This window comes from Barbus barbus (assembly GCF_936440315.1).
Source record: "Barbus barbus genome assembly, chromosome: 4".
In the NCBI taxonomy this organism is placed as follows: Eukaryota; Metazoa; Chordata; class Actinopteri; order Cypriniformes; family Cyprinidae; genus Barbus; species Barbus barbus.
Window position 1 is genome coordinate 21,946,525 of NC_136732.1, and position 16,908 is coordinate 21,963,432.

The following is a 16,908-nucleotide window of genomic DNA, read 5'->3' on the forward strand; positions in this document are numbered from 1 at the left end:
TAAGATTTCATGAATGCTAATTTAGATATTTAAAATTTGCATTATGTATTCTTTTTTTTTTAATGTGTGTATTATTCTGCTCTCATTAATAATGAGTGCACATTTGAGACATTATCTGATTACACTCTAAAAATGCTGGGTTAAATACAACCCAGTGCTGGGTAAATACTGGACAGAACACATGCTGGGTTGTTTTCGATCAACAGTTGGGTTAAATGTTTAACCCAACCTTCTGGGCAGTAACCCAACCGCTGGGTTCGTCCATATTTTACCCAGTATTTTTAGAGTGTACTTGAATACTTTGTGCATATTTATGTTTTTTTTTTTTTTCTAAATGATGGTTTGGGTGTTTCTTATTTAATACATTGTGTATGATTTCTGTGTGTAAAACCAGAGTCACTCTTTTATACCCTCTTAAAAATAAAGGTTCTTGGCATATTTGGTTTCACAAAGAATCTTTAACATCCATGAAATCTTTCCATTCCACTAAAGGTTCTTTCTGGAAAAGGTTTCTTAAGATTTTTTAAATATTCATCATAAAATCAGTTAATTTTCAGTTTTAAGAACTTTTGGGGAACCAAGAATAGTTCTTCTATGGCACCATCGGGAAACCCCTCTCTTGGAACCTGTATTTTTAAAGAGTGTATCTGTAGACAAGGATTCAGCATTGAAAACACTTGAGTGGTTTACATCATTAACACTGCTTTTCTTCCACAGGTATTCGTCCCACATTCTGGACTGTTCTTACTTTTTTCCAGTTGTCGGTTGCATTGATTATTGTCATTTAATTAATAGTCACACAACAAATATAATTATTTACAGTATTGTATTTTCTTTCTTTCTACTCTGCTGGCAATTCATAAAAATGTGTTGACTTGTAGTGGTTCATCAGTCATGCAGTTAGTGGGGACCACTACAACACATCACTTTTATTTAGAAATAAATTCCTGCCTTTAGATGTTAGCATGAAATTAACATCTGGCAATAACTGGAAAGTGTATTTTCACAAATGTTCATTTGGATTTTTTACTTTACTGTTCTCCTAAGTTTATCCTCACTGCTGTATGAAAATTCATTTTACAGAACAAATATTCCATTTTGTCTCCCAATTAATATGAGGGTAGCCTATATAAAGTTGCAAGTTTGAAAATATTACAATATTGCATTAGTAATCTAGTATATGGTTTGTCAACCTGTAACACAGCATTTAGAAGTTATTTAGCATATATATTCATTGCGCAGAGCAGCTTTTAAAATTATTTGTATTCAGTGTGAATGTGAGCTGAGCACAAAATGAGCACTCATACTGCACAGGGCGTCAACTACCAAGGGGGACGTCTCATTTATCTCGGCCCCCTCCTCCAAAACCTTTTTTCCCCATGTACATCCTTTTGGCTAGCGGCAGCCCTATCGGATGTTTTGGAAAACACAAGAAAATGTATTTTGAGAGGTTGAACAGCAGCAAAATAAATGTTCTTTGGCTTGGATTTCCTTCTAATTGTTTTCTCATTTTGCTCAGTTTCAGTTTGTTAGGGGAAATGTGCCTGATGAGTATCAGTGGAAACTGTGATAGGGTGGCGCTTCAAAATGACTCAGTGTTATACGTTTAGAAGAATGTGTTAATCACAAACAAAGCCTTCAACCAGAGTGTGAATTTGCCATTTAACACAATACTTGTTGTTGGGCTCTTTTGACTTGGGTCAGTAAACAACCACCCTTAACACCCGAGCCTAAAAATAAGCCTAGTTTACTTTATAAAGTGTCAATATTAAGAACCTGAACAAATTACTAGCATCTGGATAGCTACATGAATGCCAAGAATCGGTCCCACTTTATATTAGGTGACCTCAACTACTATGTACTACTTACATAAAACAATACGTACACTGTAGTTATTCTGCTCATATTGTATTGCAAAACACTTTTGCTGCATGAGGTGGGATACGGGTAAGGTTAGGGACAGGTTTGGTGGTATAGGTAAGAGGTCAACAGTGTAATTATAAATGTAATTACAGAAATTAATTATAGATTTACTTGCATACAGGTATTATTTAAAAATATAAGTTCAACGTAAAAACATGTAAGGCATTGTACCAAATGATTAATTTAAGTATAAGTACATTGTAGTTAAGGCCACCTATATAAAGTGGGACCCATGAATCTTTCTAAGTTACTGTGGTGTGTATCACACCCATGGAAGTAATAAGTACTTTATAGGGAAACACTTCAATTCTATTCCTTACGTTTTGTAAATGAAGTCTTCTCTGTGTCTCTTTTGTGTGTTTAACACAGTGACCTGTGCGACTTCAGTCTGCCAAAACCTCTGTGAGTGAGTGTTGGCATAGCAACCTCTCTGCAGTGAAGCATTTTAAGACAGCTAGCTGGAACTCAGTAGCTCTTAACTCATATAAGCTCGTTTAAAAATTAACGAGATGGTATGCGAAAACAATGACATCAGCAGAAATAATGAAAATTAAATGTATGTATCGGTCACAATATAGTTTATGTGTGATGTATGCTGTGATCCACAAAAACAATAAACAAGAGCCATTTAACTATTTATTGCAATTAGCAACTACAAGTTGAAAGACAATTACGATTATAACATTAAAGAGACATTCTAACGTGGTAATGCTTCAGTACACTAGACTCAAATGTGATATAAAAAAGATACATAGGAGAGGATGAGAAACACTGAGGTGCGAGCAGAGGGAGAGCTGATTGTAATGAGGCCCACTACTTCAATCCCCCTCCAGGCCCTTCAGTACAAGGCTTTTGTTGGCTGTCACTGTTCACTGTTTTTAGTTGCCAAGCAAGACCGGGTCGGAATTCCTCTCGCCTCTGTGTGTGGACTATTGCAGATTTCAACCATTTTCATCAAAATGAAAAACAATCTCTTTTGCTTTCTCAGTCTGTCCATTATCGGAATAGGTAAGATGTTTCTCTGTGAAAGTAACGCTAGTTTAGTAATATGTCAGGTTAAGTTGAGAGTAAACAATTATGAGGTGCATATCTGGTTACACTTACCAACTACCCATGAAAACCAACTGAACTTAATGTAATGTTTCTGGAAGTTTGTAAAGTGCATTCAAAACGTTTTTACATTGGTCATTAAGTATTTCTTAGAAGAAAGAAACTTTGGCTTATGCACAATAATTGTTTTCAAATTGCATTTAGATTGTCTATATATGGCATATTACATTTAAAAAATGTTGGGTTGTTTCAACCGAACTTTGGGTCAAATATGGACTAACCCAACTTTTTGGGTTAAAAAGTGAATGCAAATATTTAACCCAAAAGCTGGGCTAATCCATATTTGACCCAAAGTTGGTTTGAAACAACCCAGCATTTTGTGATATTGATGATTCTGATTCACACCTCCTTCAGTGTCAGCTGACAGTTGCTCGCTAGAGATATCTCCCTCCAGAGTAGTGGTGAAATTTGGGGATCCGGTGTCGGTCAGCTGTGTGGCCTCTCGTCCAGTCCGCGTACTGGGATGGGAATCGGTCATTGCCGCATCGCACACTCAGAATGACCTCAGCGTTCAGTGGCGGGTGGACAGTTTGACTGACTGGATTGAGGAGCCAATCTGCTATGGTGTTTTTTTCACTGCACCCAGACAGTGTGAGGAAAAACTCAACCTTGTTCTATACAGTAAGTACAGTATTAAAAATTATCTTAAGAAAAAAAAAAATATCAGTGTAGACTAGGGATGTAACGGTGTGAAAATTTCTCATCACGATTATAGTGACCAAAATTATCACGGTTATCAGTACTATCACGGTATTGTTAAAATGTGCTGGAGATGTTCAAAAAGTACCGATCCATAAATCACTTCACCAAGTTTTATACTTAAAAATCAACAAGCAGCAAATAAAATTACTTTTTGTTTGCATAATCACTAAAACAATAACATTACCAATGAGGTCTGGATTTTAAATGACAATTTGACTGACACCAGTTTAATAGCATGTTCAAATAAATAATGTAAATGTTCAAATAAAGCTTTGAAAAAGTTTCATATAAAGGTAAACCTCACATTTCAGCCTTTAAAGAAAAGAGTTAAGTCAAAATGTTAATTGATTAATAAGGGAAGGGGAGGGGGGAAGTGGTGTGTGGCCAAGTATGGTGACCCATACTCGGAATTTGTGCTCTGCATTTAACCCATCCAAGTGTACACACAGTAGTGAACATACACCCGGAGCAGTGGGCAGCCAATGCTGCGGTGCCCGGGGAGCAGTTGGGGGTTCAGTGCCTTGCTCAAGGGTCTCACAGTCGTGGTATTGAGGGTGGAGAGAGTGTTGGTTATTCACTCCCCCCACCTACAATCCCTGCCGGACCCAAGACTCAAACCCACAACCTTCAGGTTACAAGTCCAACTCTCTATCCACTTATCTGCTCCATAAATAATTCTATATAGCTTATCTGAATTGTTTAAATGTGTAGAATCCACATAAGCTTGTTTTTCATCAACCGGTTAAAATTTACAGCAGGTCATGCAAATTTGGTCCGTTTTTTGGCCACAGAAACTGCACACAGGCTGAATGTAAATAAGTGTCTGTAAATCCACTCTCTGACAGCAGGTGGCGCTTTATAGACCATTTCAAGGATGTAAACAATAACAAAGGCGTTTGAACGCTTCTGCGCATGTCTGGTCCTGAAGCATTTCCGGTAGCGCCATTTTTAAATCTCAGATCTATAAAAACCTACAGCGCGTACTTTTTAAATCTAGCGAAAATGCAAGTTAGGTATTTGAAAAAAAAATAGAATTACCCTTTAAATATGACTGAGGTGCATAACTAACAAAGAACATTAAAAAGTCTTCCGGACGGCTCAAAGCGGCTCTGATTGATGCTGTGTGCGTGTACACGAGATGGCGGTAAATGTATCGCATACTATGCTTACAATTAACTCCTCAGCGGAAAAGTTGGGATCATTTGTTTGTACAATGGATGACATCAACCTTATGTTCGGTTAAACCGAAGCAAGACAAACAGTGTTACTTACGAACTTATCATGGTTTGTGCTAAGATGTCCGGGGAGGTTTTAGTGGACATTTCACTTGCATTGCTGGGTCAGTCTGTATGTCTACGCAAATATTCATATTTATTTGCACAGCGCTTTTCACAATACATACCGTTTCACTGCAGCTTTACAGAACATGCATGTTTATTACAGCACTAAATGAATGCTAGTAAGCTAATCACTTCATGCCATTATTACTGATTTCATTCGTTTTATAATGTGTGCTTAGTTTGGTCAAGTTTGTTGCTGTGGAACAGTGCTAGAAAGCATTTGAATGCTCAATCTGAGCCATCATGTGGTCACAAATAAACAAGATGAATGCAATTCAATGCTGGCTACCGTGTTTTACATAAACCTGTTTTTGTTGTTGTTTTGTTTTTTAGATAAAAGTATAACCTACATGCATATTAATAAATGCACACACACTACATACAGTATATATGTGGGTATGTATGTTTTTATGCACATTTACTGTAAACACACATACAGGTAAAAAGTGTGGCCACTATTACTATTTTTTTAACTGTTTTTGAAATAAGTCTCCTATGCTCATTAAGCCTGCAATTAATTGATCAAAAATACAGACAAAAACAGTAATATTTTGAAATATTGCAATTTAAAATAATGGTTTTCTATTTTAATATGCTTTAAAATATAATTTATTTCTGTGATGCAAAGCTGAATTTTCAGCATCATTACTCCAGTTATCAGTGTCACATGATCCTTCAGAAGTCATTCTAATATGTTGATTTATTATCAGTGTTGGAAAAAGTTGTGCTGCTTAATATTTATTTATAAACAGAGATAATTTTAGTATTCTTTGAATAAAAGAACAGCATTTACTTATAATAGAAATGTTTTGTAAAAACATGCACTACTGTTCAAAAGTGTGGGGTCAGTATTTTTATTTTTATTTTTTTTAAAGAATATGAATACATTTATTCAGCAAGGATATTAAATTATTATTATTATTTTTAAGTGATAGGTAAAGACATACTGTTAGGAAAGATTTCTATTTTGAAAATTCCTGTCAGGATTCAATCAATCAGTCCTGTATAAAGTATCAGATTCTAGAAAAAAATATTAAGCAGCACAATTGTTTCCAACACTGACAATAACCAAATATCAAATCAGCACATTAGAATGATCTCTGAAGGATCATGTGACACTTAAGACTGGAGTAAAGGCTGATGAAAATTCAGCTTTGCATCACAGAAATAAATATAAAGAATATTAAAACAGAAAACCATTATTTTAAATGGTAATATTTCACAATATTACTGATTTTGTCTGTATTTTTGATCAAATAAATGGAGGCTTGATGAGCATCGACTTTCAAAGAGACTTCTTTCAAAAACATTTTAAAAAATAGTAATGTGTCCAGACATTTGACCAGTACTGCATATAAACAAAAGACAGAGACTGTTTCCAGCATATTTATTAACATGTGATCAATACCAAAAGCAGCAGGCTGGCTATGAGCAGCTTTGAGTACTACATTGCATTTCATCCTCAAGTTCTCAAACACATCTGGGTGTTCATATGGTCTCATGTGGTTTTGCACTGTCCCGTCTCCCTGTAGCACTCACTGTCTTATGTGTCTTACATTACAGATGATGGCTTTCCTAAAGACAAAAGTAGAAAAACAATTATTTTATTTAATACACAGTATTTACAAATAATACTATTATTGTTTAATACATCAGTACATGTTGGACTTAACATTAGACAAGCATAAGTGATGAAAAATGTTTACCGTTAGCTTTTGTAAACTACTGCAGTTAACCGTTTCACTATTCAACATTCAAGTTTAGAGAATACATTTGCAGTTACTCACTGCATTTATCTGCTGACAAGATAGCTAGACAACTAATGAGAACTCATATTTAATTATAGCCCACATAACGCTTGCAACAAAACGGAAATAAAAGCTTGACCCTTTTCACTAAAAAGAATCAAAACGCTAGGCGCATATGTAAACAATGACGAAAACACAATGCTGCATCATACTTGAAGAGTTAACGTAAATAAATACAACTAATCAAATGAAAAAAAAACAAGAACTTGTCCTTACCTGAATCGAAATGTGCTGTACATTATATCCTATTGCTAGTTGGCTATTCTGCTTCTCGCTTCACTGCTGCAATCCAGGCGCGTTTCTCGGAAATCTAAGTTAAACCCTTTAATTTCCGATTATTTATAAATTAATGTTAGTTCCAGCCCAGAGGGATCACCCAACCACCGAGCAACAAGGATCTAGTTTTAATTTCTACATTTTAAACAGCAGGATTAAATAAATTAATCGCAATCCCACTGTGCATCAAGCGCCTGCCGCTATTGTTTTGAATGCGCTCAAACGCTAACCGGAAACGTCCGAGGAACAAAGACGTCACTTCCTTATACCGCCGAATATCCGTTGAAATGGTCCTATGGAAAAGCTGAATTACAGCTGATTCCCGTGAACTCCGCGAACAAAGCAGTATTGTGTTTAAGAACACTTCCTTTAGGTATGACATGGAGCTGAGATGAAAACAAAATGCCATCGAATCGTTTCTGAAGACAGTCAGATCCTTCAGAGGTACATTCATATAATTAATTCACTGATATATTCATTTGTATAATTCCCTCAGCACTCTTTTAAAACCTCCCAGTTTTTCCGCCCTGTTTTCACTCAGAATGAAAATACACTGCTGCCGTGCGCTCGTGACACCGTTACACTCTGCTTTATGCTGGACAATATTTATTTATCGTGAGTTGTTCAGATCGTGGTAATCGAATACGGTTTTAATGATAATTAAAATATGAAACGGTAATACTAACCGTGGGGAATTTTATCATGATTTATGGTCAAACCGGTAATCGTTACATCCCTAGTGTAGACCAGTTGCGTCTAGCTTCAAATGGCCAGCTCAATCCATTAAAAGGAGTCAATCATTCAAAAATGAAAATGTTGTCATTACTCATTTGCAATTGCCTTCATACAGAGAAACCAGACAGTGTGTCCATAAGTTTAGTGAATCACAGCAGTCCAGTGGTGGAAGGAAGAGAGTACCAGCTACAGTGTGAGGTGCAGAATGTCGCACCTGTCCAGTACCTTGTTTTACGATGGTACAGAGGAAAAACTGAGGTTTACAACCACTCGTTCTCAGAGTTATCTCCTGCAACACCGGTCCAGGTGTCCTCCACCTTGCTGATTGTCCCAAACAGAGCTGATAATGGAGCTCAATACAGGTGTGAAGCACAGCTGGAACTGGGAGCAGAAGGACCTCAACCTCCTCCAACAGTTCAGTCTGAAGTTCTCAACATTGCAGTTCAATGTAGGTAAATAACAAACAGCAATACCCAATAGTGAAGACATTGTATAGCTATTAATGTTAAATCTTTGTTAATTATTTTTCACCAGACCCGCCGGACTTCCGCAGTCCAGAAGAAGAGATATTGGACATCAGTGAGGATAGTGAAACGGTGCTGCTTGATTGTACTGCAGAGGGTAACCCACCTCCTGTGTATGTCTGGACCTCCTCAAACCTTCAGGAGAAGGCTGATTATCAGCCTGTTTTGAGAGCTGCATCATTGAGCCCAGGGGTATATACATGCACTGCATCCAATATCCTGGGGAAAAAGAGCAAACAGTTTGTCATCAAGCACAAATCCAAAGGTGACAGCAATAAAACACTAGAAATGTAAATATTAATGTATTTCCTTTGTCTTTTGAATCAAGGCAACATGATGTACTTAGTTACTTGAGTTCTCTCTTAAAGGGATAGTTCACCCAAATATTTAAATTCTGTCATTAATTACTCACCCTTGTGTCGTTCTAAACTTGTAAGACCTTCGTTCATCTTCAGAACACAAATTAAGATATTTTTGATGCACCACGCGGATACGTAGCTCAGTGGATAATCTCCAAAATAGTGCTAGGGTGACGCAGAGGAGACGAATTGTTGAATAAAGTTGTTATTTCTGTTTTCTTTGCGTACAAAAAGTATTCTTGTAGCTTTGCAAAATTACGGTTGAACCCCTGATGACACACGGATTATTTTAACGATCTCCTTGCTACGTTTCTGAGCCTTGACCGTGGTAATTACATTGCTGTCTATGGAGGGTTAGAGAGCTCTCAGAATTCATCAAGAATATCTTAATTTGTGTTCCGAAGATGAACGAAGGTCTTACAGGTTTATACGTCATGAGGTATGAGCAATTAATGACAGAATTTTCATTTTTGGATGAACTATCCCTTTAATATCAGTCCCCGCTAATACTTGTTTGCCTAGCCAGTTTTTAATTGTTGATTCATTGTTTAGCTAATTATCATTTAGTAACACAAGAAGTTTTTAGTTGTCAGTACTTTAGTTTTACACATAGTTAAAATGAAGTGAAGCCTAAAATATTTGGCTTTGAAGAGTAAAGCCTTTTAAAAAGCAAAAGATGCACACAGACCTCAACAGCTACAAACGTCAAAATAGGTAATTGACAAAATAACAGAAAAAAGTAATCTTTTACAATAACCACATACTTTATTCATGCACTGCCCCAAGCTTCCGAAGCCCTAAAACTATTTATTTTTTTTGGCCAGTGTAGAATCGCAGTACCATTCACTGAGTCGATCCCCTCAGCGTGCAGATACTCCCAAAAACGGATACTCCCAAAAGATAAGATATTCCACACATTTTGTTTCAACAGATAGCATACAAACTTTATGAACAAGAAGTACACTTTTGCAGGTTTAAAAAGAATACTAATTACATAAATAATAATCATGTTTTCAAACACTTCTCCATTGCATGTTAATTGCAATTAAATGAAAATGTATTATATTATATATATTAACTAAAATTAGCTGAACTTTAGAGTGTTTTTTGGCTCTCTTATGTAGGACATAAGTGCATTTTTATATGTAATTTCACAGTTGCTTCTGTTGTCTTTGAAATATGGATATACTTTAATGCCAACTTGAATGTCATGTATTTAAATGTAAGTGTAAGGACACATTTGAAATGAAGTTGTAATTTAGTATACAGTATTTAAAATGTATTAGCTTTAAGTGTAATACTGAAGAAACATTACAGTTAATATTATAATATTATAAAATTAAGTGTACTTTTTATATCACCACACAATTATTCAAAGATAATACTAGTAAAACTTTTAATACAATAGTATCACAAAGTGCACTTTTTCTTAAAGCACTTCTTTTCACAAGTGTCAGTGGCATTCACGCGGGCCACTGTGATATACTTTCCTTGTGTTGTGTTTGTACTTGTTTGGAAATTGGTTTCCTGTTCCCTGTTCTGGTTTTGTTGCCTCTCTGTAGTTTTGTTATTGATTGTTTAGCCCTGATTGTCTCCCCAAGTGTTCACTGTCCCATTTAACCCTTATATAACCCTCGTGTTTCCTATGTTCTTGGTTCATGAGTTCTATAGTTCCTTGTGGTTCTTCTTTTCAGTTCTTCTTTTGCTTCTTCGTCAGTAGAAATGTGTGATTAGAACCCCACCTCTCTTCTCCTTTATATATATGCAACAACAAAGTCTTATCTTCACACAAAGCTTAAAAAAAACATTAAAGAAATAGACTAACATGCATTCCTTTTTCACTGCAAGGAAAACAGCAGCTGGAACATTTTTCAAAATATCTGCTTTTGTGTTTAGTGGATAAAGCTAAACTATATGAGTTTTGAATGAAGTGTGTAAAGTTTTTGGAAAAGCTGTTCTTTGGCTTCCCAGTGAATAAAGAGAGAAAAAAATCATGATAATCGTAACAGAAGTTAGTGCTGCTGTGATGTCTCCTGTAAGATTTCCTGTAAGTGCTCCTCTGTCACAAGATAATCTCCTCTGTCCTGCATGCTTTTTATCATGCTTCATGGGTCTACATGGAAAAGAATCACATAGCATTGGTTTTTAATTACATGAAAAGTTAATGAAAAGATCCTCCTGGCGCCGCTGATGGCAGCTATTGTGCGTTGCTCCTCAGTGTTTGTATTGTTTTTGTTTGTTTTTCCTGTTTTTTGTTTTTCAAATAAGATCAGCTTTACCAGGGATGATCTGCTGAACATTCGGCAGAGCACACCACAAAATCTTCTACCGGTTTTTGATTTTTCGGACGTTTTGCTGGACATTGTAGTTGGCGGAGCCGTAGCTCTGGTCAAACGCTACAGGAGGTGCAGACGGGGAAAGAGAGCCGGCGCGCTCGTGAAACTTCGTCAGAGCGGATTTAGAACGGCGTTACCTAGCATCCATCTGGCGAATCTCCGCTCTCTACCCAACAAAACGGACGAACTCCTTCTGCTCTCCCGGACAAACAAGGACTTTTCTAACTCTGCTGCTCTGTGTTTCACGGAAACCTGGTTGAATGGCGACATACCGGACAGCGCGATTCATCTGCCTAATTACCAGCTGATCAGAGCAGATCGGGACACAGAATCAACGGGGAAATCGCGCGGCGGCGGGACATGCTTTTACGTCAATGAGAGGTGGTGTACAGATGTAACTGTGTTAAAGAAGATGTGCTGTTCAGATCTAGAAACGCTCTTCATTAACTGCAAGCCGTTCTATTCGCCGCGGGAGTTCTGCTCGTTCATTCTCGTGAGTGTTTACATTCCACCACAAGCGCACGTGAGCACAGCTTTACAGAAATTCGCTGATCTGATCACAGAGAGTGAACAACAACACCCGGACTCTGTTTTAATCATTCTCGGGGACTTTAATAAAGCAAATCTCTCCCGTGAACTGCCAAAATACATACAGCATGTTACATGTCCCACCAGAGACAGTAATATATTGGATCACTGTTACACAACGATAAAGGACGCATATCACTCGGTTCCACGAGCAGCTTTAGGACTCTGATCACTGTTTGGTTCATCTTATTCCATCCTACAGGCAGAAACTTAAGTCTGCGAAGCCTGTATTAAGATCTGTTAAAAGATGGACTAACGAAACAGAGCAGGATTTACAAGCCTGTTTCGACCTGACTGATTGGACTGTTTTTGAAACTGCGGCAAATGACCTGGACGAGCTCACAGAGACTGTAACATCTTATATCAGTTTCTGTGAGGACATGTGCATTCCTACCAGGACTCATCTATTCTACAACAATGACAAACCATGGTTCACTGCCAAACTCAGACAGCTCCGTCAGGCCAAAGAAGATGCTCACAGAAAGGGAGATAAAGTATTGTACAAACAGGCTAAATACACACTGGAAAAGGAGATCAGAGTGGCAAAGAGGAATTATTCTGACAAGCTCAGGAACAAATTCTCTTCCAGTGATCCGGCTTCAGTGTGGTTAGGATTGAAGGACATCACCAGCTACAAAACACCACCCCCCAGCACTCTGGAGAATCAACACCTGGCAGACGACTTAAACAAGTTCTTTTGTCATTTTGAACGATCACCCCACACCCGCCCAGAACACCCCTCCACACAACCATTCACACCTCCAGCAACCCCTCTCTCCCCCACACCTACAATTCAAATCAGCGAAGACGATGTGTGCCAGGTCTTCAGGAAGAACAAAAGAAGGAAAGCACCTGGTCCAGATGGTGTGTCACCAGCCTGCCTAAAAATCTGTGCTGAGCAGCTGGCCCCCATCTTCACACAGATCTTCAACAGATCACTGGAGCTGTGTGAAGTCCCCTCATGCTTCAAACGCTCCACCATCATCCCCGTCCCAAAGAAACACAAAATTACTGGACTTAATGACTACAGACCTGTGGCCCTAACGTCTGTAGCCATGAAATCATTCGAAAGACTGGTTCTGGCTCATCTGAAGGACATCACTGGACCCTTACTGGACCCCCTGCAGTTTGCCTACAGAGCAAACAGGTCTGTGGATGATGCAGTCAACATGGGACTGCACTTCATCCTGCAGCATCTGGACAGACCAGGGACTTATGTGAGGATCCTGTTTGTGGACTTCAGCTCTGCTTTTAACACCATTATCCCGGAAACCCTTCAAAATAAACTAACTCAGCTCTCCGTCCCCACCTCCGTCTGTCAGTGGATCAACAGCTTCCTGACAGACAGACAGCAGTTAGTAAAGCTTGGCAAATTCACATCCAGCACTCGAACCATCAGCACTGGAGCTCCTCAGGGCTGCGTACTCTCCCCACTGCTCTTCTCCCTCTACACCAACGACTGCACATCTAAAGACCCCTCTGTCAAGCTCCTGAAGTTCGCAGACGACACCACACTGATCGGCCTCATCCAGGACGGTGACGAGTCTGCTTACAGACAGGAGGTTAAGGAGCTGGCTGTCTGGTGCAGTCTCAACAACCTGGAGCTTAACACGCTCAAAACTGTGGAGATGATCGTGGACTTCAGGAGAAACCCCACTGCTCTCCCCCCACTCACCATCATGAACAGCACTGTGACTGCAGTGGAGTCATTCAGATTCCTGGGCACCACCATCTCTCAGGACCTGAAGTGGGATATTCACATTGACTCCATTGTCAGGAAGGCCCAGCAGAGGTTGTACTTTCTTCGCCAGCTGAGGAAGTTCAACCTGCCACAGGACTTACTGAAACAGTTCTACTCTGCCATCATTGAATCCATCCTCTGCACTTCAACTGTCTGTTCAGCTCAGCTACCAAATCTGACCTCAGAAGACTACAGAGGGTAGTCCGGACTGCTGAGCGAATCATTGGTACAACCCTCCCCAGTCTCCAAGAACTGTACTTATCCAGAGTGAGCAAAGGGGCTGGTAAAATCACTCTGGACCCCTCACATCCAGCACACAACCTCTTTGAACTTTTACCATCTGGTCGACGCTACAGAGCTCTGAGCACCAGAACGACCAGACACAGGAACAGTTTCTTCCCTCAGTCAATACATCTCATGAACACTCAATAAATAAACGTAGAACACACAACTAATACATTATCCATTCACCACACTCACTTATTTTATTTTTCTAATTTGCACATACTTGACCTGTACATACATAGTCGCCTATATTATATATTGTGTATTTTTTATTTTTTGCTGCTTTGTACATTGGTTATTGGCTATTTCCTGTTATTTTGTTTCATTATCTGTGTCCTGTCCTGTTACTGTCTTTCTGTTGCACTGTGGAGCTTCTGTCACTATAACAAATTCCTTGTATGTGTAAACATACTTGGCCAATAAAGCTCATTCTGATTCTGATTCTGATTCTCCTGTTTGTGTACAAAACCTGTCTTATTTTCACAGATCTACGTAAATGAGTTTTGAAATGTTTGTTTTTGCGTCCTGCTAAGCAATCTCAAGACAGCAGACGACCAGATGTTTTATGCACATTTTTATAATGCTAATCTGCAATTCACCATTAATGTGTGTGTTTTACAGGTGTTTAAGTCCAGAGACCTCGAGAACGAACCGAAGACATGTAGTTCTAGATGGTACGCTCAGGACTTTCTGGACATCGGAGATCAAAATCTAGCTTGGCTCTTTGTTACATTTTAGATGTATTTTTAGGGGACTCTCTTTTCAGGGTGATTACGATTTGTTTAATAAGAGAGTCAAACCTACATATGTGTCAAATCTATCCTAGTAAGCTTTATTAATATTTTGTGTAAGATAATTTTAGCAGATCATTTGTATGTTCCATGACACACACTGTGATGGCTCTGATATTTGAATGGTTTTGTAGATATTTACTCACCCAATAATAATAATAAAAGTTATGAATACAGTACAAAAGATAAAGCATGTTTGTTTAATTTAATGCTCTTTAAGACTGCTGTTTGGGGTTCACGATTGTTGATATTATTATGTAATTTGGAACATGTAATTAAAGGAATATAATATGCACTCACCCTCAGGCCATCCAAGATGTAGTTGAGTTTGTTACTTTAATTGGAACAGATTTGGAGAAATTGAGCTTTTTATGTTAATTTTTGTTAATTACTTTAGCACTCAGCAATTAATCCTGGACAGTTATGACATGTAGATGTGTATCAATATGATTTACAGACTCCTTTGCAATCATGTCTAGTCTAGTTGTGTAAACCTGGCGTTTGATTTTATAATGCAGGAGTTTGCAAACAAATGGCGGAAACTTGATTGAGAAACCTAAGATCAAACAATGGCTGTATAAATACTTAAGAATATTAGGAAGTAACTTAAAAGAGAAACATTTTGCTTTTAAGGAAGAGGATCGAGGACAATTCATTTGAAATTGCATCCTTGGAGTTCAGTTTTTCTAAAACCAGTAGACAATTTGCATTTTATAGGCATACGTGTTCCCTCAAGATTCTTGTTTGGATTTATGATTAGGCTAAATTAAGGACTGTGGTTAACTTAAAAATGTCTTGAATAACACACAGTCGTATACAGGCTACTGTAAGTATGAAAACTCCAAAGCAGCTGTGACATATAAAGACATGTATAATTTCTCAGGGGAATATGTGAGATATTATGTTGTAAGGATGATTGATGTTTTTTTTTTTTTTTACTTCCCACATCTCTTCTTCGTGAATTTCTTAAGTGTGTATCATCTCGCCACTTGCTGGACTTTTCTTGAGTGAGTGTTTGTTTGTCGAATTGCTCCCTCTAGTGACTTTTTAGCATCCCTTTATCAACGCAAATCTCAAGTTTCTTGATGAGGTCAAAAAGACCATGTAGTGATAGCTGCAGCCCGGAGACCTGCAAGTGGGAGGAGCTTACGCCAAGAACAGCAAGTAGGAGGAGTTTGAGAACAGCAAGTGGGAGGAGCTTACGCTAAGAACAGCAAGTGGGAGGAGTTTGGGAATAGCAAGTGGGAGGAGCTTATGCCGCAAGTAGAAAGGATTTCATGGTAGTTTAGAATGACATAAATATAACACATTTTCATAGTAGTTTAAACTGAAATTCATAGTTTTGTCATTGTGTTTGTCCAATTTCACTGTTAACAATGAAATTAAGTCTTATTCTTAGTTTTGTCATTATTATTTGTATTCAATACCATTCACTGTCAAAATTGAAATCATGTCTTTACACCTTTTGCCATGCTTCGTGATGATGTCATTTTAAGTCCTTTAACTGTAGTAATTTAAGCATATTTCTGGTTATTACATTTTACTTCTACAATTCTTCTACAGTAGCCTTTTAAGGAACATTAAAGTGAGATGCAATTGCACTTTGGAGGTAAATGTGTGATACATAAAGAAAATGTTGAGTACTGTTAAGAAAATGTAGTTACCATTTGCCTGTACTGCACATTTTTATTTTTCATATTTTTTTACAATCAAATTACAACACATGACAGACTAATGATCTTCAGAACATGTTACACAAATCAATGTATTAATCTGAAATCTCGGGGTGGGTAAATTATTTTATTTCTGATGACTCAAATCATGTACAATTATTCATTCAGCACAATAGACTTGCATGCAGTGGACACTGCACAATCCAGGATGCATTGCTTCGGAGTAAATTCCACGGAGCTCGCCTCGCTTGTCCTTCCCAACATAACCTGGTGGGTACACAAGAAGCACAATGAGCATTAGGGTTAAACCGAATTTAAAACATTCTCCCCTGCCATCCAAGATATGCATGACTTTATTCTCTTGTTGAACATGTACAAACATTTCAAGAATAATTTCTCAGCTCTGTAGGTCTATGCTATGCAAGTTAATGGTGTCCAGAAATTTTAAGTGACGACATTAGGCCAAGAAAATTAGTCTTTATTACTATTTTTATATTAAGCATTCCTTTTAAAAACCACTAGATAAAATGATAGTTTATTCACCATTAATGTACACAAAACTGATTATTGATTATTATTAGTATTAAATAAAAAAAGGTTATTTAAACTATGTTTTAAATATATTACATTGTGGATTAGGAGGTTAGGAGATGTGTTCTAATACTTTTGAAAATGTACCTTATTATTTAGAAAATTACACTGTAAAAAGTGAACACT

The 16,908-nt window shown here is 37.7% G+C and overlaps 2 protein-coding genes across 2 annotated transcripts in view; both read left to right on the plus strand.

Annotated features, from left to right (window-relative positions):
• The window catches only part of LOC306869044 (vascular cell adhesion protein 1-like), a 709,597-nt gene that overhangs the window by 4,853 nt on the left and 687,836 nt on the right, over window positions 1-16,908 (plus strand). The window lies entirely within an intron of this gene.
• LOC306861282 (vascular cell adhesion protein 1-like) lies at window positions 2,685-14,698 on the plus strand (the record flags this gene model as incomplete). Its single annotated transcript, XM_079403467.1, has 6 exons — window positions 2,685-2,764; window positions 2,912-2,931; window positions 3,388-3,654; window positions 8,010-8,342; window positions 8,429-8,683; window positions 14,349-14,698. The coding sequence occupies 6 exons, from the start codon at window positions 2,685-2,687 to the stop codon at window positions 14,354-14,356; spliced, it is 963 nt and encodes a 320-aa protein (XP_079259593.1). The 3' UTR covers window positions 14,357-14,698.